At 53.0% G+C, this 26606-nt stretch overlaps 1 protein-coding gene across 1 annotated transcript; it reads right to left on the bottom strand.

Annotated features, from left to right (window-relative positions):
• Positions 1–10537: 10537 nt before the first annotated feature.
• NEURL3 (neuralized E3 ubiquitin protein ligase 3) lies at positions 10538–24830 on the bottom strand. The gene is made up of 4 exons (XM_032763506.2): positions 24677–24830; positions 13161–13661; positions 12258–12332; positions 10538–11647 (listed from the first exon to the last, which is right to left on the bottom strand). The coding sequence occupies exons 1-4, from the start codon at positions 24702–24704 to the stop codon at positions 11616–11618; spliced, it is 636 nt and encodes a 211-aa protein (XP_032619397.2). The 5' UTR covers positions 24705–24830; the 3' UTR covers positions 10538–11615.
• Between the last annotated feature and the right edge of the window lie 1776 nt (positions 24831–26606).

Here is a 26606-nt window from a genome sequence, read left to right as displayed (position 1 = left end):
GCTTCATTTAAAATTAAATTAAAATGCAGAGCCGCCCCAGGCTGGTGGCCAGGACCCAGGCAGTGTGAGTGCTACTGATAATCAGCTTGCATGCCACCTTCGGCACACGTGCCATAGGTTGCCTACCCCTGGGTTAGATTCAGCAGTGGTCCTGTCCAGATGAGGATGAAAGATGAGATTAGCATGGGCAGAGTTTGGAGTGGGGCTGGGGGACACTGAACTTCCAAACAGCAAGTCTCGAGTGTGAATATAATGAGCTCTGCAGAGGAAACAGGAGAATTCTCCCAGCTTGGGCTCCTGAGGCAGGAAGTCAGAATTTTGTTTATAAACAGAGTGATTAACAGGAGATTGAGATAAGAAAGGGCCATTAAGATGTTTGTTAAAGTTCAATGATCTGTTCCAAGCTTGGTGAACTGCAAAAAGTGAGTAGCCGAAATGAGAGAAAGTAATTGTAGGTTTTTCTACAGTTGTTTCAATTGTTGGATTCAAGAGGTGGTAACAGGTAGTACTACTCTCTTTCTTTGAGAAGAGAACTGATTTTTTAGACAAAGGAAATGCAGTAGATCTAATCTCCCTGGATGTCCATAAGGCATTTGATACAGTTCCACCCCAGAGATTATTAGTTAAATTGGAGAAGATGGGGATTAATAATCCTCGTCGACGTGACGATCCCGTTCGAGAACAGGACCCCGGCCTTCCGCGAAGCCCAAGCCCGCAAACTCGAAAAATACACCCCCTTGACTGACATCCTGCGGGCAAAGGGCTACGAAGTTTACACCGACACCCTGATTGTCGGGGCGCTAGGTGCCTGGGACCCCTGTAACGAATGTGTACTTAGGGCCTGTGGGGTGGGCCGTCGCTATGTGCAGCTCATGAGACGTTTAATGGTCTCAGACACTATTCGGTGGTCTAGGGACATTTACACTGAGCACATCACCGGCCACTGCCAATACCAGGAGTGAGCCGGTGTGGCTTCGTGCGCCCGCGGGGGGAGGAGACCTTTGAACCCCCACTACTGGACTATATCCGCTGAGCCTTGAACCCACCGAACTGGATTCCACCATGTGAGGGTCATCTTGTCCCCATTACCTGGCCCGCTTACTCATACTCATGACTGCGTGTAACCCATTGTATGAGCGATGTACCCTCACTGCCTCCCTACTATATCTTGACCCCACCCACCGTACACCCCGCATTGGGGACATTGCAGACTGTATGTATTATATGCTAACCAATACCCAAATACCAGCGCCCCCCTATACTCTGTATGTTACCCCCGATGACCAATAACTGACGCATCAAACTCTTTGTATAATCTTTATTTAAATATTTTCTAATAAATGTTTAAATCTGAAAAGTGGATAAGGAACTGGTTGAAGGGAAGACCACAATGGGTTGTACTGAAAGGTGAATTGTCAGGCTGGAGGGAGGTTACTAGTCGAGTTCCTCAGAGACTGGTCTTGGGCTCAATCTTATTTAACATTTTTATTACTGACCTTGGTACAAAAAATGGGAGTGTGCTAATAAAATTAGCAGATGACAAAGTTGGGAGGGATTGCCAATACCAAGGAGGCCAGAATATCATACAAGAAGATCTGGATGACCTTGTAAACTGGAGTAATAGAAATGGGATGAAATTTAATAGTGCAAAGTGCAAAGTCACGCATTTAGGGACTAACAACAAGATTTTTTGCTATAAGCTGGGGATGTATCAGTTGGAAGTGACAGAGTAGGAGAAAGACCTGGGTATATTTGCTGATCACAGGATGACTATGAGCCATCAATGTAATGCAGCCGTGAAAAAGGCTAACATGATCCTGGTGTGCATCTGGTGAGGTACTTCCAGTAGAGACAGGGAAGTGTTAGTACCATTATACAAGGCACCGGTGAGACCTCATCTGGAATGCTGTGTGCAATTCTGATCTCTCATGTTTAAGAAAGATTAATTCAAACTGGAACACGTGCAGAGAAGGGCTACTAGGATGATCTGAGGAACAGAAAACCTGTCTTATAAGAGGAGACTCAAAGAGCTTGGTTTGTTCAGCCTAAGCAAAAGAGGGCTGAGGGGAGATGTGATCGCTCTCCATAAATACATCAGAGGGATAAATACCAGGGAGAGAGAGGAGTTATTTAAGTTAAGCACCAATGTAGACCCCAGAAAAAAAATGGCTATAAACTGGCCATCAACAAGTTTAGGCTTGAAATTAGACGAAGGTTTCTAACCATCTGAGGAGTGAAGTTCTGGAGCAGCCTCCTAAGGGGAGCAGTGGGGGCAAAAATCCTACCTGGCTTCAAGACTGAGCTTGGTAAGTTTATGGAGGGGATGGTATGATGGGACAGCCAACAATGCTGTGTGGCCCATTTGCAACTGGCTGTAGCAAAAATCCCCAATGGCCAGAGGTGGGACACTAGATGGGGGGCTCTGAGATACTACAGAGAATTCTTCCCCAAGGGTCTGGCTGGTGCGTCCTGCCCACATGCTCAGAGTGGAACTGATCCTCAGATTTGGGGTCAGGAAGGAATTTTCCCCTCAGTCAGATTGGCAGAGACCCTGGTGGTTTTTCGGGGAACGGGTCACTTGTTGGTTTGAACAAGAGTAAATAGTGAATTCTCTGTAACTTTACGTCTTTAAACCACGATTTGAGGACATGAGTGACTCAGTCAGAGGTTCAGGGTCTGTTCCAGTAGTGAGCAGGTGAGGTTCTGTGGCCTGCAACATGCAGGTGGTCAGACTAGAGGATCGTGATGGTCTCTTCTAACTTTATTAAGAGTATCTGAGTAAGAATGTACATTACAATTTTAAACCTAGCCTGTGTCCCTTATGTGACTTCCCACAAGATGTCAGAACATGTTAGTATTGGAGCTGAGTGAGTCTAATATTTAATTTTCTTTCTTGCTATAGGAATTAGATACAGTGCTCCTTTCAGATATTTCTAAGTTATTATCCGCAAAAAAAATTTGAGTTTTCAGTTGCCAAAGTAGCCCCTGGAACATGGTTAAATTTGTCCATACTCCCCAAAAAATCTGAAATGGTGCCCCTGCTGGCCAGCACAGAATGTGCCCCCTTTCCCCCATGCACAGCCCCCACTGGCTTGACTGGAGCTTCCCCCCCGCCCAAATATAGAAGTCAAACTACATCTCTGGCTATTAGCATGTCTAACCAATACGCTCTAACACACTTGAAAAGTCTAGCGTAGACAAGGCGAAGCATGGGCAGAGCTGGACAAGTTCAGCTGAAGCGCCTGACTGATGCTGCTGCAAGTGTTAAAGGCCGCAGGTGAGAGCCTCAGCTGGGATGTTTTTCTAAGAGCTGCTCTAGGCAAACAGGGATTATTTCAGGGCTGGTCTTTGGCCTGTGTTCTACTGCAGTGGTTTTCAAGCTGCGGGTCGCGATCCAGTACTGGGTCGCAGCGGCTCTGGTCAGCACCACCGACCAGGCCGTTAAAAGTCCTGTCAGTGGTTCTGCCCGGCTAAGGCAGGCTAGTCCCTACCTGTTCTGACACCGCGCTATGCCCCAGAAGTGACCAGCAGCAGGTCCAGCTCCTAGGCAGGGGAGCCACGGGGCTCTACGCATTGCCTCTGCCGCAAGCACCATTCCTGGCCAATGGGAGCTGGGGGAGGTAGTGCCTGCGGGCAAGAGCCACGCAGAGCTGCTTGTGTGCCTCTGCCTAGGAGCCAGACCTGCTGCTGGCCACTTGTGGGGCAGCGCGGTCTGTGGGGCCAGGACAGGCAGGAAGCCTGCCTTAGCCCTGCTGCATTGCTGACCAGGAGCCAGCCGAGCTAAGGCCATGACCCAACCCTACCCCAGCTGTGAGCCCCCCCGGAACCCAGAGCCCCCCTCCTACACCCCAAATCCCTCATCCCTGACCCCAGCCCAGAGCCTACAATCCCAGCCCCGAGCCCTGACGCCATCCTGCACCCCAACTCCCTGCCCCAGTCTGGAGCCCCCTCCCATACCATGAACCCCTCATTCCCAGCCCCACCCCGCAGCCCTCACCCCAAACCCCTCTGCCCCAGCCCCATTGGGTCATGGCCATCAACAATTTTCTTCAGCTGGGTCACCAGACTAGATCAGTGGGCCCCAAACTTCTGAGGGTTGTGCCTCCCTTACTCTTGTCTTTGCCCCCCCAGAACTCCACGAGCCAGGGCCGGGAGCGGGGCCACAACTCGGGGGGGGGCAGACAAAGGTGAGGGGGCTGAGGCTGGGGACACAGCCAGGGGCCAAAGCTGGGGGTGGGAGTGAAGTTGCAGCCAGACTGCAGTGGCGCCAACATCTGGACTTGCAGCTACGTGTGGCTCTGCTCCCAGCCTCACTCCCAACCATGGCCCCAGGCTGGGGTGGGAGCCATGGCCAGCTGCTGAGGCTGGGGTGGGGCCGGAGTGAAGCCACACTGAGGCCTGGGCCAGAGCCAGGCATGGGGCTGGGGATGCTTCTGGGGGTGGGGAGAGGCTGGGTGATGCTCCCTCCCTGCCCCCATGGGGGCTGGCCTGGGCCCTGCATCCCCCCCGACATGTTCCTCCATGCCCCCCTACGGGAAGCACGCCCCACACTTTGGGGACCTCTGGACTAGATTATCACAGTGGACTTTCTGGCATTGGCATCTATAACTTTTCATGGCTCCATTGAAGTCAACATCCCAGGTGCTACTGCAAGACACACAGTATATCAATGTGTGTGGTGGAGCCTCGCTGAGTGCTTGTGGAAATTAGCACACGCACTCAGAGGAACTTGTCTGTGTTGCACTTTTCCAACATACCCAGTATGGCCATGCCCAGGTGTTCAAACCCTGCCTCAGGCCTCGCACCATCACAAGGTTTTAAGGGATTCGCTGGGTTTCTGCAGCTCTGGGGCACACACAAGTCACGTTGTGGAGCCTCCTGCTGGTTGTCCAGAGAATTAGCTCTTCCAGCCCAGAGCACCCTCTGCAAGCCAGTGTCTCACCTGCCACTGGCCCCCCATGTCCCTCCCAGACCCCAGTGCCCCTGTAGGTCAGGATTCTGCCCCCAGAAGTAACCCACAATCTGGGTCTTCCCACCCTCTAGCCCCACCTTGCCTCAGTGGCTACTACCAGTCACCATTTAGCCCCCGCTTCCTGGGGCAGACTGCAGCCTATAAAATCATCGGCAAGGGGGGTTGAACCAGCTGCTTCTGCCTGTCTCTGGGCTGCCCCTCTGCAGCCCTTAACTTAGCCTGCAGCTTTTCTAGGCTGGCATTCCCCAGCTCCCTCTGCCCTTCCCCAGCACTGCTCCACCCTAGGTATCCTCCTCAGCTTCCCAGGCAGCTAAGTCCTTCTCTCTCTAGGGAACTGGAGAGAATGTCTGAGTCCTTCTGCCCCACCACCTTCTTATAAGGGCCAGCTGGGCCCTAATGGCATTGACTACAGCTGTGGCTGCTTTCCCAATCAGCCCAGCTTTTGCCCTGCCACAGCCCTCTCCCAGGGCTGCTTTAAGCCCTTCAGGGCAGGAGTGGGGTGATCACCCCGCTACACACGTGTTCAAACTTTTTGCCACAACCAGAAGGGTTAAAAACATACTTTAAAATAGGTGAGCTGAGATTCTCTTGTGATCACATGACTCCAGGAGCTGGGGTTTGAAGAAAACCAAATAACATGAGACTTAGTCACTCTTTAAATTCTAGTCTAGTTGTGGTTTGAGAGGGTCAGTGGGCCCCAAACCAATGATAGATGTCACGTGAGGAAGAAAAGAACATGGTTAGGATCCTCCCCTGCCCCTTATGCCGTTTGGTCAGGTTGCCTCTGAAGCTCTTCTTGGGCCAGATCCCCTGCAAGTGCAAACGGGCAGCCCTATTGGCTTCAGTCCTGATTTACAGCAGCCAAGGTTCTGCCTCAAAGCCTTCTGCAGTTAGGATCCTGGTAATAGGAAATCAATTCACAGAGTGATCAATGTGGTGTGTTTCCTTTAGGCCAGAGTCCACTGAGGACAGTCCTGTGTGCAGGTGATTGTGGGACTGATTTATGGGGAATTGGTTACTCACAGCCTGCCAGAGGGCATGAGTAACAAAAAATCCCCTGCACAGGCCTCCTGCAGTGACCATGCATGCCCCAGGGATGAGGCACCCAAGGCAATGAGTGCAGCTATTGTTTAAGCCCTGAGGAAGCAATCAGGGCTCCCCTCTTGGGGACAGGAGGGTTTGCCAGAGATCCGAAGGAAGGAAGGAAGGAAGGACACTGCTTCCCCAGCTCAGAGCAGGTCCTCGGACTCTACTGCAATACAAAAAACAAACCAGCATAATCAGCGGGACCCTGGAATTGCAGCCCAGTCAGTACATTCCCACTCTGTCTCACGTGAACGCAGCTTTGTCCATTGCAAGGACACACTTAGGCTTTGTCTGTGCTGTTTGCAGCTGCACCCATGCAAATCTCTATTGCAAGGTACAAAGAAAGCCCTTTGGAGACAAGCCTCTCGCTCTTGGGTTGTGTGGGGGGGGGGGGGGCCGCAGAAGGGGCGGTGGAATGTGCTCCAGAGCATGAAACAAGTGTTTTGGAGGCAGGCGGCCGGATGCAATGGATATTTTGCGCCCTAGAGGCCGAAACTTCGATCTATTGCGCCCCTCACCCCCAATCACTCCTTTATACACAACACGGGTCATCAGCAGAACATGTTATAATTTAGAAATTTTATGTTTCCACGCTTTAAGTTTAGCCAAAATTTAGAAACCAATCTCCTCAACGTCAATGCTGTTGGAGCAATGTCATAGTTCTAGCTGCACACAGCGTAGATAGCCCAAACCAATCTTTTGTTGAACATATGATGTTCGCATCGTATGATTATTATCAAACTTGAGGCTTCAAGAAGCTCGCTCATCACTGGCCACAGAAAACTGGGAGTCAGAGGATGCGAGAGCCAAATACTGTGCTTAGGACACTATCTAGTCAGCTTTAGGAGGCTCAGGGCTGTGGGAGGATGGGTGTCAGGGGGTTTCAGCTCAAGAGGGACTGGGCTCCGGGAGAGTTTGGGTGGTCAGGGCTGATGGGGGGCGGATGGGGTCTAGGGGCGCTTTCCACTCACGAGAGCACTGGGCTCGGCTGAGCTGGGATGGGTCAGGGCTGTGGGGAGGATGCGGTCACGGGTTTTCCAGCTCAAGGGACTGGGCTCGGACTGTGGGGTCAGGGCTGTGGGGGGGATGGTGAGGGGGGTTTACAGCTCAGAGGGACTCGGGCTTCGAGCTGAGGGTCAGGCCTGTGGAGGGATGGGGGGTCCCCCGAGGGGGTTCCCAGTCTCAGAGGGATGGGCCCGGAGTTGGGGGTCAGGGCTCGTCGGGGGCCATCGGGCGTCAGGCGGCTTTCCAGCTCAGAGGAGACTGGACGCGGGAGCTGCGGGTCAGGGGCTGTGGGAGGGGATGGTGAGGGCGTTCCACTCGAGGGAACAGGGCTCGGAGCTTGGGGTCAGGGCTGTGGGGGGCGGATGGGCGGCTGAGGGGCGTTTCCAGCTCAGAGGAACTGGCTCGGATTCTGGGGGTCTGGCTAGGGCGGGGACTGGGTCAGGGGGTTCTAGCTCGTGGGGACCAGGGCTCGGACGCTGGGGTCAGGGCTTGTGGGTGGGAGATGGGGATCAGGGGGTTTTCCAGTACAGAGCGGACAGGGCTCGGAAGCCTGGGGGTCAGGGCTTGGGAGGGATGGGGTCACAGGGTTTCCAGCTCAGAGGGACTGGGCTCGGAGCTCTGCGGGTCAGCCGGCTGGGGGAGGATGAGGGCATCAGGGTTTCACCACAGCTCCAGAGGGATGGGGCCTCGAGCTGGGGTCAAGGCCTGTGGGGGATGAGAGGTCACGGGGTCTTCCAGCTAGATGGGAACTGGGCTCGGAGCTGGGGGTCAGCGGCCTGTAGGAGGCGGATGGGGTCAGGGGGTCGCCTGCGGGGCACTGGGGAATCTACAGCTCTGCAGGCTGCTGCTCTCCTTCCAGCCATCCAGCGGCACAGGGGAGCACGGAGCAAGGGACCACCAAGGACCGAGAGGGGACAGAGCACAGGCACCCTGAAGGCCAACGCTGGGAGCACCATTGCTTTACCTTGCTCACGCAATGAGATCGCGGGTCCTCTATTCCTTCCTACCAACTCACACCAGAACCGCTCGAGGCTCTTTTCTTCTCCATGCCCCTCGCTGGGGCTGACGTGGAGGCTGAGCCAGGGGGCAGCCCCCGCTTTCCTCCAGAAGCCCTGGTGTTGCGCCGCCCTTGCAGGGCTCCTGCCACGTGCCCTAAGAAGAGCTGCAGCAGCTCTGCCCAGCCGCCGGCAACAAGAAAAATTGCATAGGCTGGAGCCCCTGCTCTGGGAGGGAGAGGGATTCTGAGCCTCTGCCTGCAGCTCAGGGATTCCCCTGGGTCAGCGCGCCACGGGCAGCCCGAACCTCTGGGCTGCCGCGGCGGCGCCCTGACCCGGGGGGGCCCTGGGCTGTCGGCTGCCGCTGGCAGCTCAGACTCCCTCTCTGTCCCAGCAGCAGCGGCTGCTCAACCATTTAAAAAAAAATTGGGGGGCGCTGCTTTTTGGCGCCCCCAAATCTTGGCGCCCTAGGCAACCGCCTAGTCCGCCTAAATGGTTGCACCGGCCCTGTTTGGAGGCCAGGGTTCCAGTCCCAGCTCCGGTGCTGACCCACTGCATGACTTTGGGCCAGTTGTTTCACCTCACTGTGTGTTTTCCCCACCGGAGGAGGAGTCTGGGATCCAGCCCTCCCCTTGCAGTGTGGTGCCGTGTCTGCACCAGAGCAGCCCAGCTACGCCGCTGGAGTGTAGACTGCAGTCCCACCCCCGTTCTGCCCCTTCTTTCTGCAGCTCCACCCCATTCTGTCCCTTTCCCCTGTGGCCCTGTGCCCATTTCACCCACAGGTCCCTCCCCATTGCCCCCTCCCCATAGCAACCCTGCCGTTCCCCACACACACTTCTGCTGGGGCCCGGGGTCAGGGCACTGGGGTCTCCCCTGACTGCCTCGTGCCTTCCACCAAGTCTCCAGGCTTCCAATTTCTGCTGGGGCGCCCATTTCCCATGGTCCTTCAATTGGGTGGGGCCCCTGGGCATGGGCCCCATGAGCCCATTGGATAATCTGCCACTGTGCCTATGCCAAGGCGTACATCTCTCGGGGGGTGGGGTGGGAAGGTTCATGCATATGTTGACCTAATTTGTAGGGTGTAGACCAAGTCTGAGATGACAAGTGCTCCAGCAGCAGCCAGGCTCCTTGATGCTGTTCACGAGTCTGATGGTGCAGGGCCAGCCTGTTTCGTTGTTGTAGGGTCACTCCGCAACACTGGCTGCTCCCATTTGCCTTATTGGTATAAAAATGGTCTCAAAACATCTAAGAACCTTGGAAGGAAGGACCCAAACTCAGGAAAGAGGCAGAAGGAGAAGGAAACTGGACCCCTCTGGCCTCAGACCCCAAGGATCTGATGTGGCCGATAGCCCCTCCTCTTTCTCATACAACAAAACCTCTATTCACAATACCAAACCTGGCAACCATTCCACACCTCCCATAACCTGGGAGCTTCTGGGTCCTTAGCCTCGCCGTGGGTGGAATGATCATTGAAGACAAACAGAAATCCCCAGAGAGAGCTGGCCATAAGAAATACAGTTCATTAACAGTAACAGACAAGCCTTTGGCACCATGTCCATATGGACGCGAATGGCACACCCCTCTCCCCATTGGCATGCGGCTGGTTTTAAAGATTAAGGTGTGAGATTTTCAAAGGAGTCACCGAAACACCCCGCCCAGCTCATGATGGTAAGGCATAGTGGTCGGGACATGCTGCGCATGGGGCGTTGTCTTCACCCTGGATCTACCCTGAGGTAACTGGGGACAGAATCTGGCCCAGGGGCTTTACGTACTGTCTTACATTTGATCCCAAATGCTGGTGCCTGATCCAAAGCCAACAGTAAACAATACCCAGCACTCAGATAGCACTTCTCAAGCATAAATCTCAAAGCACTTTACAAAAGGAGTTAGTGCCATTACTTTACAGATGGGGAAACTGAGGCACAACAAGAGACAGGGACTTGCTCGAAGTCACCCAGCAGGCCAATGGCAGGGGCTGGCATAGGACCCAGGATCAGGCCCTACCGAGTGACATTTGTGTGACAGTTTATCACCAAGGTGACTGTAAAGCAAAGGTCCACATCTCCCTCCCGTGCATCCCTGGGTGTGGGTCACATGAGTGCCTAGTGTGGGGAGGGACAGCTCCATGGAATTCCCCTCCCCAAAGCAGCAGGAAAGTCCAGGTATTTTCCACTCCCCCAGGGTGCTCAGGCCCCTGTGGGCTGGCATCCCTCCCCCTCACTGCAGGATGTAGGAGGAATTCCCTTGCAGTAAGAAAAGCTGCTGTCCCAGTTCATCCCAGCTTCCTGGGACCTGAGGCCCCCGGCTGACCCTGGATCCATCTGCCCCGACGAGGCCCATCTCTGTCACTCAGGGCTTCATCAAAAGCCCCTCAGCACAAATGGAAAGGCTCCCACTGACTCCCATGGCATCTGGCCTGGCCCCAAATTCCTGAGTAAGTGAAAGCCGCCCACTTGGCTGTGACGCTCCCGCAGCTGAGTGCACGTGTGTGTGAGACACACCAAGCTGCACAACGGAGCTAGTTACCCGCTGCCAGGAGGGACTGAGACCCCGTTACATTTACACACATTTCAGCATATATACATAGATACAGTGTTAGCCAGAGCTCCTCTCTCCAGACATGGGCCGATGCTGCTGGGGCGGATGTTACTACAGGCAGTAGTGCTATTTACACGGGCAGGAGATGAACTGGGAAGACTATTTCTGGCTCCCATGCAAATTTCCCTGCCTCCCCACTCCATTCTCCCTTCTGGCTGGCATGTCCCTGCTCTCTCCAGGGAACAGTGTCCACCCCACTCCAGGGGTGACAGGGGCCAGAGGAAAGGCTTGGTGGGGCCAGGAAGGCCTGTCCCCAGAGACAGGCCGGAGCAGTGGAGTTCAGACCTAAATCTGAGTCCTACACAGTGCTGCTGGGGTCTGGAGCTGGGCTGTGGTTTGGGCTCCCTGCGTCTGAACTCCCGTTCCTGGCATGGACAGAAGGCTAGAGATTTCTCAGGGGCTATTCCCCAGAATACATGAGAAACAACAGGAAATGGGAGCCTCCTGATTTTGGCTCATCACCTTCCTTGTTTCTGCTGGGCTGAGTCCCTCATCATGGGGGCTGCCCCCCGGCTCCCCTGCTCTGTGCGAATTGCTTGTGTTATGAACAGCCCAGCCAGGGAGAGTATAGGAGAGTCATCACCTGTGCAAGGTGCAGAGAGTGAGGGAGGAGAAGACATGGCCAAGACCCCCATAGCAAGGGGAGCCAGCAGCAGAGTTGTGCTGGTGGGAGGAGCTCTAGCCTTCACTGTGGCAGGTTTCAGAAACCCCCCAACCCCCGCTTCCATCCATCCGCCTGGCCATGGTTGGTTCCCAACAGGCGGAAGTGTTCCAGGAGCTGGAGCTCCTGGGATGACCTGGACGATGTCCTGTATCTTCTCCCGACAGAAGGGGCAAGGCTGGTTGTTGTGGAACACCTCCTGGGCACAACAGTGGCAGAGAGTGGCGTGGCCGCAGGGCTGCAGCAGAGCATTGGCCTCATGTGAGCAGCAAATGATGCACTCCTTCGCATCACCTCCCTAGAGAGAGCTGTAATCTCTGCATGCCGGCGCTGCGGAGACAAGAGCATGGCGTTAAAGGGTCAGGCGAGGCATCTTCCCCTGCTGGGCTAATGTTCTGCCCTATCCCACCCCTCCCAACCCTGGAGAGCTCCTGGGCACTAGTAAGCTAGGACCAGAGAGATTTCCCCTCCATCTTGGAATGACCCCACACACACACAACCGCTGCAACAGTGGTCTGGTAACCAGTTTGTAGACACACCCTCAGCTGACCCAGTGACACAGCCTGTCCAAGGGCTGTCCCCTTCGCTTCCGACCCTGCGCCTGGGGCTGTGGTTAACAGTCCCTGGCTGCTCAGGTGACCCTCAGCGGTTAGTGGAGGTGAGGGAGCCTGTCTCTGCTGGGACTTCCAGAACGGACAGATGGGCAGCGCTTCCACACCGCCAGAGCTCCTAGGGCTACAAGGCCTTCTGTCCAGGAAGGCTGACCACAGGCCAGGCACAGCACCCAGTGATGAGATCCTGGGCTGACTGGACCATTGGGCTGAGCCAGTCTGGCCGTTCTCATGTATGTTGGGACATGGCCCATGCCGGGTTGGCTCCATGCCCCAAGAGGAAATGGAGCAGAAGGAGCCGGTGGTCAGAGCCACCTTCAGCCACTGACCATGAGGCCTGGCAGGATACGATGGCCTGGGGGCTGGGGCGGGATCACAGATGCCTCCACTGGGCCTTGTGGGATCTAGAAGAGGAAAACACAGAGTCCAGGATTAGCCTCAACAAATATAAACCCTTCTCAACGGACCCCAGAGGGAACGAGTCCCTAGCTGCTCACTCCAGGGGGCCAGAGTCCACCCTGCAACAGCCCCCTGAGCTGCCAGGCCAGGCCCTCCAAGGCAGGCGTCTGTGCCGAGCCCCAGAGGGTCAGGAAATCGGATTGCATCTCCCAGGGAGATTGGCGTTCCTGCAATGTGGGAATCCCCACCCTTTCCTCACACCCACCCTCTCCCTGCCCTCCTAGATCCCCATCATGGGCAGAGACAGGAAATGGGCTGGGATTAGCCAAGGGCACAAGGGAGGGCAGGGGCTCAGGGGCAGCTGGTCACATAGATCCTTCAGCCTCCTCTGAAATCCCCCCCAGCCAGGGTGTGGGGCAGTGTGGGCAGCCCCCGCAGTTAGTGGGGTGTGAGGTGGGACAGCCCCTGCAGTCAGGGGGGTGTGAGGTGTGGCAGGCCCCACAGTCAGTGGGGTGTGAGGTGCGGCAGTCGGGGCATCCTCTGCAGTCAGGGAGGTGTGAGGTGGGGCAGTCAGGGCAGGGCATTCTGCCTCTCTATGCCCACACTCCAAAGGGTACCTGTGCCTTGCAGAGCTCCCCCTGTCTGAGCCAAGCAGGGCAGCCAGTCATCGCCATGTCTGTCATCCCCTGGCTTCCCTCCCTGTGCTGCCGTCAATCCCACCCCATGTGGGGTGGCCCCTGCAGCTCAGGCAGGAGGGAATAAAAGATCTCCCCAGATGTGCTGTGTGGACCATGACCCCAAGGCATCAGTCCCCAGCGCTGCTGCATGCTCACCCAGAATCTGAACCGCCTTGGTCTGTCCATAGACATCAATGATGGCCCAGAGACGGCCATTCACGGGGATGCCCTTCAGCAGGGGCAAATTCCGGGCCTCTTGCTGGCTGCGGAAGAAAACTCTGCCTCTGTGGTCCACCCAGAACTTGAGGATGGTGCCTTCCTCTATGCACTGGTCCGGCAGGACTGCAGCCCAGGTTTTCCCCTGCATGACCAGGTTGGGGCATGCAAATGGAGGGAGGTGACCAGGGTCCATCTTGGAGGGGTCCATGGAGGTGAAGCCCACCCTCAGCCCCCCATGCCAACGGGGCTCCTTCTTCAAGATCTTCAGTGTCACCTTCTCATGGAGCTGGATGGGCCGGTTGGTGAAGATGATGCCATCATGGAAGCTGCTGGCCCGCTCAGCCACATGGTGGAACTCATCCATGAGGACCTGGGAGCCATAGGTGAAGGGGTGGAAGAAGAGGGCCTGGGAAGCGTCCCCGTCACTATTCTCCACGCCTGTGTGAGACACAGGAGGAAGGAATGAGCTAGTGATGCTCCGTGCAGCTGCTAGAGGGTCTGTGCCCAGTCCTGCCAGGCCAAGCATCTGCAGCCCCATCTAACCAATGCACTCTACCCCCTGCCACAGGCCCTCCAGGATTGCAGGGCAGAGTGCTGGAGACTAGGCTCCAGTGTGACACCATGGCCCCCCACTGACTGCCGTGGGGTTACTCCACAGCTACGCCCATGCAGTGTTTGCAATGTAGGGGTCACAGCCACCTTGCCCTTCCCATAGTGTTAAATGGAAGGAGGTTCTGGCGAGATGGGGGAAGCGTCTTTGTCTGGGAGAGGCTGAGAACCCCTGAGAGCAGACCCCCACTTATCTGTAGAGACCAGCCTCCTCCCTGCGCTGTTCTGGCTCTGAACCACAGGGCATGTATCTTGCTCCCACCATCAAGTTCAGGGTGTACTTGGGCCCATCTTCCTGTAGGGTTTCAAGAGCCTGATCCCAGCGCTGTCTTCCCCAAGGCACCAAGCAGAAGGGACCATGCCAAGAACTGTCTGATCTGTCCGTTTCAAAACCCCACCCACCAATGCCAGCCGGGTCCTCTGCCCTCAGGGACTACATCCCTCTTGAACCCACTCCCCATGTTCCTCCCCTCGCAGCCTTCTCCGCATTATGCACCAGGGATCCCTCAGCATACCATGAAAGCAATACCATCTCCCGAGCACATCAGTTCAGTCCTTCCTACCTTGTCTCCCTTAGCCCTATCCTGGAAGGGCCCGGTCTCCTGGGCTGAGAGGAGAATTCAATCTCCTAGGCTGGAATTCCCCTTCCCTAGGGAATTCCCTATGTTGATCTGATCCTTTTCCCAGGCTGTTTATCCCAAGGAAGGAAAGCCCATCTCCCTGCTGTGCACTATCTCTCTAGGCCAGCTGCAGCTGCGATCCTTGTTCCTCCTTGGCCAGGAGTCCTCTCTCTTCAGTCATAGATACTAATCATGTTGAGAAGAAAAACAACTGTGGGTCTTATCTGAATTCACTGTGGATTTTACTTCAAGTCAGAAAGAAAGTGAAAGGTTCTGACCGGGCAATGAGAGATCTAGGTAACTAGGAGCACTGGGGCACTGTCAGGGTCATTCACCGGGAGAGGTTTGACTGCCTCACTGGGGAAGGATATTAGGGGCTTGGTCTTCTATAGGCAACTATGACCTCTCCTCTCCTGTTTCCAGATTATCACCCTTGCTGTCTGGCCAATCATGGGGAGCAGCAGCTAATCACAACTCTAGAATATATCTGCAGCCTGGTCTTGTGACTCCACTGGCTCCTGAACAGCCAGCTGGCACACAAGCTATGTAAACAAATGCGGCTTCCTCCCCAGGTACTACGCTGCCGGGAAGAGGCATTTGAGCAGCTAGAAAGCTTTATGGCTACACCTACACTACAGCCCATGGTGGCAGAACTTACATCACCCAGGGGTTTGAATAAACCACCCCCCCTGAGCGACTTCTGTTACACCGACCCAAGCGCTTGTGTGCACAGCGCTATGTCGGTAGGGGAGCGTCTCCTCCCGCCAAATAGGTCCTGCCACTCGCTGGGGCTGGAGGGGTTAAGCTGATGGGAGAGCTCTCTCCCGTTGACCTGGGTCCAGCTGTGCCACTGTAAACTCTAGGGTAGTCAAAGCCTTAGGCTGGGGTTTTCAAAGGCCTAAGGGAGTCAGGCACCAAAACCCCATTGGCTGTCAGTGGGAGCTGGGCCTTCTGAAGATCCCAGCCTTAGACACAATGGTGACGGGCGCCAAAGCGAACTCTAGCCAGATAGGCAGCCAAACGGTCTGCGATTTTGCCTGCTTCCCCACCCCCTAAAGATTCTGGCCTGTGCCCGAGTGAAAGATCCCTCTAGCCCTGTGGCTCTCAACTGGAGGCTCAGGGGGCCATGAGCAGGTTTTGGGGTTTGTCACAGAGTCCCCGGGCGGTGCTCTGGAACTGCTCCCCACCAAGCCAGTCAGGACTTTGGGGAGCCTCCTCTCCCTTGGAGCAGACTGTCTCCAGGGCAAGAAGCTCACACGGCTTCACCTCCTGGGTCTCTCCTTGGAGCATTCAGTATCCTCTGCCCCTCCATGTGCTTCCCACAGCGAGTCCGCCCTGGTGGGGTCCTGGGGAAGCCAGAGGATCCTGCACCCCCACTTCGCAGTCAGACGTGACTCTCAGCCAGCCAGTAAAACAGAGGTTTATTAGATGATAGGAACATGGTCTAAAGCAGAGCTTGTAGGTACAGAGAACGGGACCCCTCGGCCAGGTCCATTTTGGGGCCCAGTGAGGTAGACCCCACGTCTGCCCTCACTCCTCATTCCCAGCCAGCTCCCAAACTGAAACCCCCTCCAACCCTTCCTTCTCTGCTCAGTTCCTTTCCCGGGCCAGGAGGTCACCTGACCTCTTTTTCTCCCACACCTTTAGCATCTCCTTCCAGGGGGGAAGGACCTGGGCCATTAGTTGCCAGGCGACAGAGGGTCGGCCAGAAACTGAGGCACCCATACAGTATTCTGAGGAAACATTAAGAACAGTCCCACTTCCTCACAGGATTCCCCCAAAATAAGTGTGTTCATTTTCCTGAATGGTACACTGGAACCTATCGGCTACAGCAGGGCTGGCATTAGGGGTCAGCAACCAGGTAATTGGCCAGGTCCCCATGCCACAGGGGCCCTGCATGGCAGGGCTCGGGCTTCAGCCCTGGGCAGCCGAGCTCAGGCATATTAATATTTAAACATAATATTCAGTTTTTTTTATTTTTGTATCTATATTATCTTTTTCTTTTGTATATTATCCAGGAAGTTTTTGGTAGGGTGTTGGGGACAACTTTCTGGTACAAATGCTGGAGGAACCAACTAGAGGCCGTGTTCCTCTTGACCTGCTGCTCACAAACAGGGAAGTATTGGTAGGGGAAGCAAAAGTGGATGGGAACCTGGGAGGCAGTGACCATGAGATGGTCGAGTTCAGGATCCTGACAAAAGAAAGAAAGGAGAGCAGCAGAATACAGACCCTGGACTTGAGAAAAGCAGCCTTTGACTCCCTCAGGGAAGTGATGGGCAGGATCCTCTGGGAGGCTAATATGAGGGGTAAAGGAGTCCAGGAGAGCTGGCTGAATTTTAAAGAATCCTTATTGAGGTTGCAGGAACAAACCATCCTGATGTGCAGAAAGAATAGCCAATATGGCAGGTGACCAGCTTAGCTTAACAGTGAAATCTTTGGTGAGATTAAACACAAAAAGGAAGATTACAAGAAGTGGGAACTTGGACAGATGACTAGGGAGGAATATAAAAATATTGTTCCAGCATACAGGGGTGTAATCAGGAAGGCCAAAGCACAATTGGAGTTGCAGCTAGCAAGGGATGTGAAGGGTAACAAGAAGGGTTTATACAGCTTTGTTAGCAACAAGAAGGTGGTAAGGGAAAGTGTGGGACCCTTACTGAATGGAGGAGGCAACCTAATGACAGAGCATGTGGAAAAATCTGAAGTACTCAATGCTTTTTTGCTTCGGTCTTCACAGACAAGGTCAGCTCCCAGACTGCTGCACTGGGCAGCACAGTATGGGGAGCAGGTGAGCAGCCCTCAGTGGTGAAAGAACAGGTTAAGGACTATTTAGAAAAGCTGGACATGCACAAGCCCATGGGGCCGGATGCAATGCATCTGAGGATGCTGAGGGAGTTGGCTGATATGATTGCAGAGCCATTGGCCATTATCTTTGAAAGTCATGGAGATCGGGAGAGGTCCCGGATGATTGGAAAAAGGCAAATGTAGTGACCATCTTTTAATAAAGGGAAGAAGGAGAATCTGGGGAACTACAGCCTCACCTCAGTCCCCAGAAAAATCATGGAGCACGTCCTCCAGGAATCCATTTTGAAGCACTTGGAGAAGAGGAAGGTGATCAGGAACAGTCAACAAGGATTCACCCAGGGCAAGTCATGCCTGACCAACCTGACTGCTTTCTATGATGAGAAAGCTGGCTTTGGGGATATGCAGAACTCGGTGGATGTGATATACCTTGACTTTAGCAAAGCTTTTGATATGGTCTCCCACAGTATTCTTGCCAGCAAGTTAAAGAAGTATGGATTGGATGAATGGACTATAAGGTGGATAGAAAGCTGGCTAGATTGTCATGCTCAATGATAGTGATCAACAGTTCGAAGTCGAGTTGACAGCCGGTATCAAGTGGAGTGCCCCAGGGGTCAGTCCTGGGGCCGGTTTTGTTCAACATCTTTATTAATGATTTGGATGATGGGATGGATTGCACCCTCAGCAAGTTTGTGGATAACACAAAACTGGGGGGATAGGTACATACGCTGGAGGGTAGGGATAGGGTCCAGAGTGACCTAGACAAATTGGAGGCTTGGGCTAAAAGAAATCTCATAAGGTTCAACAAGGACAAGTGCAGAGTCCTGCATTAGGATGGAAGAATCCCATGCACTGCTACAGGCTGGTGACCGACTGGCTAAGTAGGTTGTCATGGAGTGTGGCGGAGTCAGGGCCCTGTCCCCCCCACTTTCTGGGATTCACCAAGACTCTCAGCCAGCCAGTAAAACAGAAGGTGTATTAGACGACAGGAACAAAGTCTAAAACAGAGCTTGTAGGTACAGAAAATAGGACCCCTCAGTCAGGTCCATCTTGTGGGCAGGGAGCCCAGATCCCAGTTCTGGGCCTCCCTCTGTTTCCCCAGCCAGCTCCAAACTGAAACCCTCTCCAGCTCCTCCTCTGGCCTTTGTCTCTTTCCCGGGCAAGGAGGCCACCTGATCTCTTTGTTCTCCAACACCTTCAGTTGGCACCTTTCAGGGGAGGGGCACAGGCCATCAATTGCCAGAAGACAGGGTGTTGGCCATTCTCTGTGCAGACAGCATCACATTGGCCCTCTAGGGCTCTACAACAATCACACATCCTTATCCCACCACCTAGATACTTAAGAAATGCATAGGGAAACTGAGCACCACATAGTGTTCGGAGAAAACATTAAGAACGTTCCCACTTTCGTCATAGCAGCTTTGCAGAAAAGGACCTGGGAATTACAGTGGATGAGAAGCTGGATATGAGTCAAGGTGTGCCCTCATTGCCAAGAAGGCTAACGGCATACTGGGCTGCATTAGTAGGAGCATTGCCAGTAGATCGAGGGAAGTGATTATTCCCCTCTATTCGGCACTGATGAGGCCACATCTGGAGTACTGTGTCCAGTTTTGGGCCCTCCACTGCAGAAAGGATGTGGACAAATTGGAGACAGTCCAGCAGAGGGCAATGAAAATGATTAGGGGGCTGGGACACATGATTTATAGGGAACTGGGGTTATTTAGTCTGCAGAAGAAAAGAGTGAGGGGGGATTTGAAAGCTACTTTCAACTACCTGAAGGGGGGTTCCAAAGAGGATGGAGCTCAGCTGTTCTCAGTGGTGGCAGATAAAAGAACAAGGAGCAATGGTCTCAAGTTGCAGTGGGGGAGGTCTTGGTTGGATATTAGGAAAAACTATTTCACTAGGAGGGTGGTGAAGCACTGGAATGGGTTACCAAGGGCAGTGGTGGAATCTCCTTCCTTAGAAGTTTGTAAGGTCAGGCTTGACAAAGCCCTGGCTGGGATGATTTAGTTGGGGATTGGTCCTGCTTTGAGCAGGGGGTTGGACTACATATCTCCTGAGGGCCCTTCCAACCCTGCTATTCTATGATTCTATTATTATAGATGTGTGTGTGTGTGTAGCTGTATAACTATCCATTTAATACAGCTGTTAAACCACTGGCTATGCAGTAAAACAGTTGTTGTAGCATGGCTGGGGGGAGGCATGGAGTTTTTATGGCATGTTGCGGGGGAGGGGGACCTCCAAACCCCTGTTCTAGAGGGAACACATCTCCTAGCCCCACCTTGCTCCAGCACCGGAGCATGGCCTGGACTAGGCTGTGCTGGCAGGGTTGAGAGGGGAATGTAGTCTGTCTAGTGATTCCTTCTGGGGAGGAGGGAAGAGGAGAATGCAGAAGAGTGAAACAGAGTGAGGGAAAGAGAGATAGCCAGGGCTTTATGTTATGGCCTGACATTCTCCTCCCAACCCAGGGCACAAGTGAAATTAGTTTGGTACCTAAATGAACCCCCTTAAACAAGCACTGAAGACCCTATTTGTGTCATAAAAGCACCACCCAGTGTGGCCATCCTTCTGGTCTTGGATTGGTCAGCACACAGGGGCATGAGCAGAAGGGGCTGCAGATCAGGAGAGGGGGAATCACTCTATCATCAGCGCAAGTTCTCTGCAGTAGGGAAAGGCTCATTCCTCAACATGCCAGATCCTCAGCTGGTGTAAATCGGTGCCACTCCATCCATGTTGCATTGTGCAAAAAGGACCTAGTGATTTAGGAGCCATTTTCAGAAGCAACTTGGACAGTTATGCCCCTAAGTCCCATTGACTTTAAATGAAATTTAGGCTCCTAAGGGCCAAATTTGTAACCATGTTTAGGCGTCTAATATGCAAATAGGTGACTCATGAGATTTTCAGAAACTCCTGGGTTCCCATCCCATGTGAATTTCAATGGGAGCCAGGTGCTTTGCAAATCCCTGAAGGCGCCAAACTGCATCTATAGGGGCCTAAACCCCTTTGAAAATCTGACCGCAATTGACTCCATTGCTTTTGAAAATGGGACCTACTCCCCTGCATCATTTAAAAATGTTACTCATAGACCACAGCAACTGAAGCTACAATTTACCCCAGGGGCAGATCTGGCCCATGTCATGTCTGTACAGCACACAGCATAATGGGACCCCTTTGATTAGGGCCACGAGGCGCTGCCGTAACATAGCTACTGATGCTAGAGTAGCTCTCAGCGGTCTGGCTAGAACTCCCAGCTCCCACCTGATCAATGTGAAATCTGTCAAATCAAAAGGCTTCCATGCCATTTCTGCCAATTCTCTCTGCACGTAGCAAGGCCAAGGCCCTGAGGCCTTTCCAAGGAAAAGCTGCCTTTGCTCACATGCAGAGAATGCCTGTTCAGCCAGATTCCAGGGCTCCTTCTGGCTTCACCCGCTCAGGCGACGGTGTGTTCCTAACAGTTTGTTCAGGGTGCCTGGACAGCTGGTTGCTCTTCTCCTTCCCCCAGTCTGGGCCCAGACTCCCTGCTTCACTGCACAGTGAATCCGCCCCCTGCATCAATGACTCCTGACTTACACCTTAGAACAGGATCAGGCCCTTGGCTTCACACCTGCAACCTCCTAGGTTTGCCCCAGGCTCCTTGGGCACACCTGCCTGGCAGCCCCCTCCTCCCTTCCCATCAGATTCCTCCTTCACCAACCCACTTCCCTCGGCTGGTCTCCACACCACTGATCACTGCGCTCCCTCCCCGAGCTGTTGCCTGTGTTCATACCGGGTGTGAGTAACTGTAAACTCCTCGGGGCAGCGGCCTGCCCTCCCTGATTGTTTGCTTAGGCCTATGCACTGCTACTCGCACTGCCTGCACGGCGGGAAAGCCTGGCCCGAGGCCCCGTTGTGCCAGGCGCTGCGCAGGTGCAGAACAGAGACAGCCCCGCCGGAAGGCAGTTACAGGCTCTGCAGACCTACAGTATGCTCCCTGGGGGCTCTCTCTCTCTCTTTCCTCACCAGATCCTGTCCTGGCACCAGTTGAGGGGAGCTCCCATTGAACTCAATGGCCGTGGGCACCTGGCATTGGCCACTGTCGGAAGACAGGATACTGGGTAGATGGACATTTGGTCTGACCCAGTATGGCTGTTCTTATGTTCTTATGCCCAAGACCCTGGCTAACAGGACCCAGTGCCTGTTACCTTTCAGACTGGCTCTCTCCAGGCCCTGTGATACAATTGGCATTGCCCCACGGCTGGGCACTGAGTGCAGCTTGCTGTGCCCTGTCCATGCTGGCCAGCCGTGCTGTGAATGGGAGACAAAACTCGGAGCAGAATGTGGCCTGGATTATACCCACTATTCCTGCCACTCCCTCGCTACAGCTCCTCACAAAGCCATATCTGAGATTGCTACATCAACAACAGATACAGTATGTAGTGCTGGGAAAGTCCGCAATAACATGATTTATGGCACTGCTACTGTTCCAGGTAGATTAGCTATTGCTGGAGATAAGTAACGTGCGCTCAAGCTGAGGATAAACACAGTGGGTCTATTCTTACATGAGTCCCACCAACAGCCCGCAGCTGGAAAGTTGTGGAGACTGGGCAGGTCTTGGAATGTATTGGAGACAATTTTTTATTTCAGAAGGTGGAGAAAGCCACGATGGGAGAGGGTGGTCCAGATTTGATTTTGACAAATAGGGAGGAACTGGTAGAGAATTTGAAAATGGAAGGCAGCTTGGGTGAAAGTGATCATGAAATGGTAGAGTTCATAATTCTAGGGTTATGTCTACACTACCAGCCGCATTGGCGGGTAGTGATCGATCTATCAGGGATCGATTTATCACGTGTAGTGTAGACGTGATAAATTGATCCCCGATCGCTCTCCCGTTGACTGCTGAAGTCCAGCAGTGTGAGAGGCAGAAGCAAAGTCGACGGGGGAGCCGCGGCTGTAGATCTCGCACCAAGAGGACACAAAGTAAGTAATTTTAATTCGATCTAAGATACGTCGACTTCAGTTACGCTATTCAAGTCAAGAGGGTCTGATTAAATACACCCTAGAATATTCAAGGCAGAGGCAGAATATGAATTTGTGGGGCCCTGGACCAGAGCAAGTGGGGGCGCCTCCTGACCCCTTCCACCTGCAGCACCTCTAGCCTCCCCCGCCACTCCTGCCAGGGAGCAAGGTCAGGGCGAAGGGGCATGTCCTGCTCCACCTGCCCAGCACTCTTGCTGGGGAGCAGGGCAAGTCCCAGTGCTCTGACTCTGCTCCCCGGCAGGAGTGCCAGGTAAGCAGGCAGAGCAGGTTGGGATGCAGGGGGTGCCCATTTTTCTGGGGTCACCCAATTGGCCAGGTCCCTGGGCATGTGCCCCATTGGCCCAGTGGCTAATCCACCACTGACTCAAGGAGCTGACAGAGGAGATATCAGCCATTAGTGATTATCTTTGAAAAGTCATGGAAGTCGGGAGAGATTCCAGAGGGCTGGAAAATGGCAAATGTAGCGCCCATCTATAAAAAGGGGAATAAGGACAACCCAGGGAATTACAGATCAGTCAACTTAATTTCAGATAATGCAGCAAATAATTAAGCAATCAATTTGCAAACACCTAGAAGATAATAAGGTGATAAGTAACAGTCAGCACAGATTTATCAAAAACAAATTGTTTCAAACCAACTTGATTGCTTTCTTTGACAGGGTACCAAGCCTTGTGGATGTGGGGGAAGTGGTAGATGTGATACATCTTGACTTTAGTAAGGCTTTTGATATCACCTTGCATGACCTTCTCATAAACAAACTAGGGAAATGCAATCTAGATGGAGCTACTGTAAGGTGGGTGCAAAACTGGTTGGAAAACAGTTCCCGGAGAGCAGTTATCAGTGGTTCACAGACAAGCTGGAAGGGCATAACGAGTGGGGTCCCACAGGGATCAGTTCTGGGTCCGTTTCTGTTCAATATCTTCATCAGTGATTTAGATAATGGCATAGAGAGCATGCTTCTAAAGTTTTCAGACAATACCAAGCTGGGAGGGGTTGCAAGTGCTTTGGAGAATAGGATTATAATGAAAAATGATCTGGACAAACTGGAGAAATGGGCTGAAGTAAATAGGATGAAATTCAACAAGGACAAATGCAAAGTACTCCGCTTGGGAAGGGAGATGGAGAAAAATTGTTTTTCTTAACCTCTTAGGCTAGGACAAGAAGCAATGGGCTTAAATTGCAGCAAGGGAGGTTTAGGTTGGACATTAGGAAAAACTTCCTAACTCTCAGGGTGGTTAAGCACTGGAATAAATTGCCCAGGGAAGTTTTGGAATCTCCATCTCTGGAGATTTTTAGGAGCAGGTTAGACAAACACCTGTCAAGGATGGTCTAGATAATATTTAGTTCTGCCACAAGTGTAGGGGACTGGCCTAGATGACCTCTCAAGATCCCTGCCAGCCCCATGATTCTAGGATTCTGTTCAAACCAGCTTACAGTGCTTTGGGAAGGTGAGTCATGGCTTCCCAGCATTACTCTCCACTCCCATCCTTACGCTGAGCTACCTGTCTTGGGTATCGCTGTGCCCCCATCACAACATGCGCTCAGCACCGCACAGTCTGTGACACAGTCTTACACATGCCTGGGTGGCAGGGCAATGAGCCACAGCAACTCCTACGTAATCTTCAGCACCAGCCCCTGCTCCTGGAGCTAAAGCAGTGGTTCCGCAAGCTGGAAAGAATGGCAGCTGAGGGATGCTTTGCTGGTTCTAGCATGGCCCTTAGAGCAGCTTCTGCTCTGCCACAGACTCCGAGGGCTTGACTACCCAGTACGCTGGTCCACCCCAGAGGGGGTCAATTCTGGCTGGTGCCAGCTCGCTGCTTGCTAACTGGCTTGTGTGGCCCTTGCTGCACACCCTGAAAGTTCTCTAGTATGTGTCACTCCAGCCCTGCAAATAGTGCTCTGTTAGCCTGCACAAGGGCACCAGCAATGTCCACACAGGCCAGTCACACACACACTCGAATCTACAGCCCTTGGTGCGAAATAATGCAGCATGCAGGCAAACCTTTTGTCTCCCTGTGCTTAGTCCCTACTCCAGCAATAGGGCTAACCCCACAAGAGAGGATACCTGGGAGGTGCCCAGTTCCTATGGTACAGGGGAGCAGATAAAGCCCATCTACAAGTAGCACCTGGCAGGCTGGGGCAGCCCCGGTATTTGACATGATCAGGGTATATCACACGGCCATGCTCCACAGCTCTGTCCTTCCATTGAGACTGGGCTGAACTCAGATCCCAAATGTTGGCATTTAGCTCAAGAGCCAGGTTGCAAACTACACCTTCGGCATTTCACCCATCGCTTTCCATCCCCCACCTGCCTGTGCAGGTGCTGCTTTTCTGTACCACAGGCAACTGCATCTCTCTCCCCCGGGTGACAGGACCACGCAGTGTGTCAGGATTGTTCCCTCTTACCTGGCTGCTGGCTTGAACTGATCCCCATTGCAGGCTGGGTGAGGCTTCTCTTCACAACCTCAGGCAGCCCTGAAAGTCGGATTCTGTCCTCTCGCCTCAAGAGGGATCAGGAGCTCCAGCTGTGCAGTGCCAGCCCCCATGCCAGCCAGACTCATTTTTATAGCAGCTCTGTGTGGTGATCAGGTTACACCCCCAGCCAGTAAACAACTGACACTCCCATTGTCACATGATATGACTGTTTGTGCTTTGAGGATTACCAATATTCATTTTAAACTGACCAGCTGGCTTCGTGCCCGGAGGAATAGTAGGGATTTTCCTGCCTCCAGCAGTGCTCCCACAGCTGGGAGCTGATCTCATGGTTGAACAAAATCCTGCTCCAGGTACTTTTCCCTAGAAATGCAGGCAGCCTCAGAGATCAGGCTCTGAACTAGGGTGGTGCTCTGGAGCTTCTGGTGTCCATGTGCTGCAGGCAGGGGCAACATTGAGCACTTCTAGAGCCAACAGGAAAGCCCCATAGCCTCCAGTCCATGGAATAATCCCTTTGATGGGTGAGGGGGAGTCTGCTCCTGCCTCTTTCCAGACAGACAAACTATTCAGAGACCACCCAGCATTTCTTTACGGAGTCTGTTCCCATCCCCTGTACCCACTGTGCAGCAGCTTTAACAGTAGCCTGGGGCTCTAGGACCCTGAGAGGCAGAAGAGTGCCAGACCTGAGTCCCATGAGCCCAATCAGCTGGCACAGACCAGCCACAGCTGACTAATTGCAATGCAGACACACCCTAAGCCCTCCTGAGCCCCCAGAGGAGAGCCTTCTCTGGCCTTGACTCTACCAGCCTACAGCTTCTTCACTTCCTCTCTTCCCGCTTCCTGCCTGTGCCTTGTTCCTTGGTGTTAACAAGGTTATTAGCTTTTAACTCGCTCCGGACTGTCTTCAGTCTCTCAGCGGGGCCCAGTTCCCATAGTCCAGTGTGCGAAGTGCCAGCAGTTGCAGCTGCAGGGACCAGAGTGCTGGATCAGCTGCTGCCCAGCCCCCGGTCACAAGCCCCAAGACACCTCTTGGGTCCGGAACACTGCCATTGACTCAGGACAGAGCGGCAGTGCATTGGGAAGAGATGGTGTATCACGACTGTGTAGAAACTAGGGCTGTCGATTAATCGCAGTTAACTCACACAGTTAGCTCAATAAAATGAATCGCGATTAACCGCAGTGTTAATCACACTGTTAAACAATAGAATACCACTTAAAATGTATTAAATACTTTGGGTGTTTTTCCTACATTTTCATATATATAATATTCTGTGTTGTAATTGAAATCAATTACAAATATTTGCACTGTAAAAGATAAACCAAAGAAATAGTGTTTCAATTCACCTCATACAAGTATTGTAGTACAATCTCTTTGCTGTGAAAGTACAATTTATAAACGTAGATTTTTTTTTGGTTACATAACTGCACTCAAAAACAAAACAATGTAAAACTTCAGAGCCTACAAGTCCACTCAGTCCTACTTCTTGTTCAGCCAATCACTAAGACAAACTAGTCTGTTTACATTTACAGGAGATAATGCTGCCCTCTTCTTATTTACAATGTCATCTGAAAGTGAGAACAGGCATTCACATGTCACTTTTGTAGCCAGCATTGCAAGGTATTTACATGCTAAACATTTGTATGCCCCTTCATGCTTCGACCATCATTCCAGAGGACGTGCTGTCATGCTGATGAAGCTTGTTAAAAAAAAAAGCGTTCATTAAATTTGTGACGGAACTCCTTGGGAAAGAATTGTGTGTCCCCTGCTCTGCCATATATTTCATGTTACAGCAGTTTCAGATGATGACCCAGCACATATTCATTTTAAGAACACTTTCACTGCAGATTTCACAAAATGCAAAGAAGGTACCAATGTAAGATTTCTAAAGATAGCTACAGCACT

Source organism: Chelonoidis abingdonii, chromosome 2 (genome assembly GCF_003597395.2).
Source record: "Chelonoidis abingdonii isolate Lonesome George chromosome 2, CheloAbing_2.0, whole genome shotgun sequence".
NCBI lineage: Eukaryota > Metazoa > Chordata > Testudines > Testudinidae > Chelonoidis > Chelonoidis abingdonii.
Note: the sequence above shows the minus strand (reverse complement) of the source record. Positions and strands in the feature narration are given on the sequence as shown.

Excerpts from the sequence above, each read along its gene's own strand:
- NEURL3 (XM_032763506.2), bottom strand. The coding sequence starts at position 24,704 with ATGGGGATCAGTTCAAGCCAGCAGCCAG. Across the intron at positions 13,662-24,676 it reads CAGTTCAAGCCAGCAGCCAG|GCGTGGAGAATAGTGACGGG; the intron begins GTAAGAGGGAAC and ends TGTCTCACACAG. Across the intron at positions 11,648-12,257 it reads GTATCCTGCCAGGCCTCATG|CGCCGGCATGCAGAGATTAC; the intron begins GTCAGTGGCTGA and ends TTGTCTCCGCAG.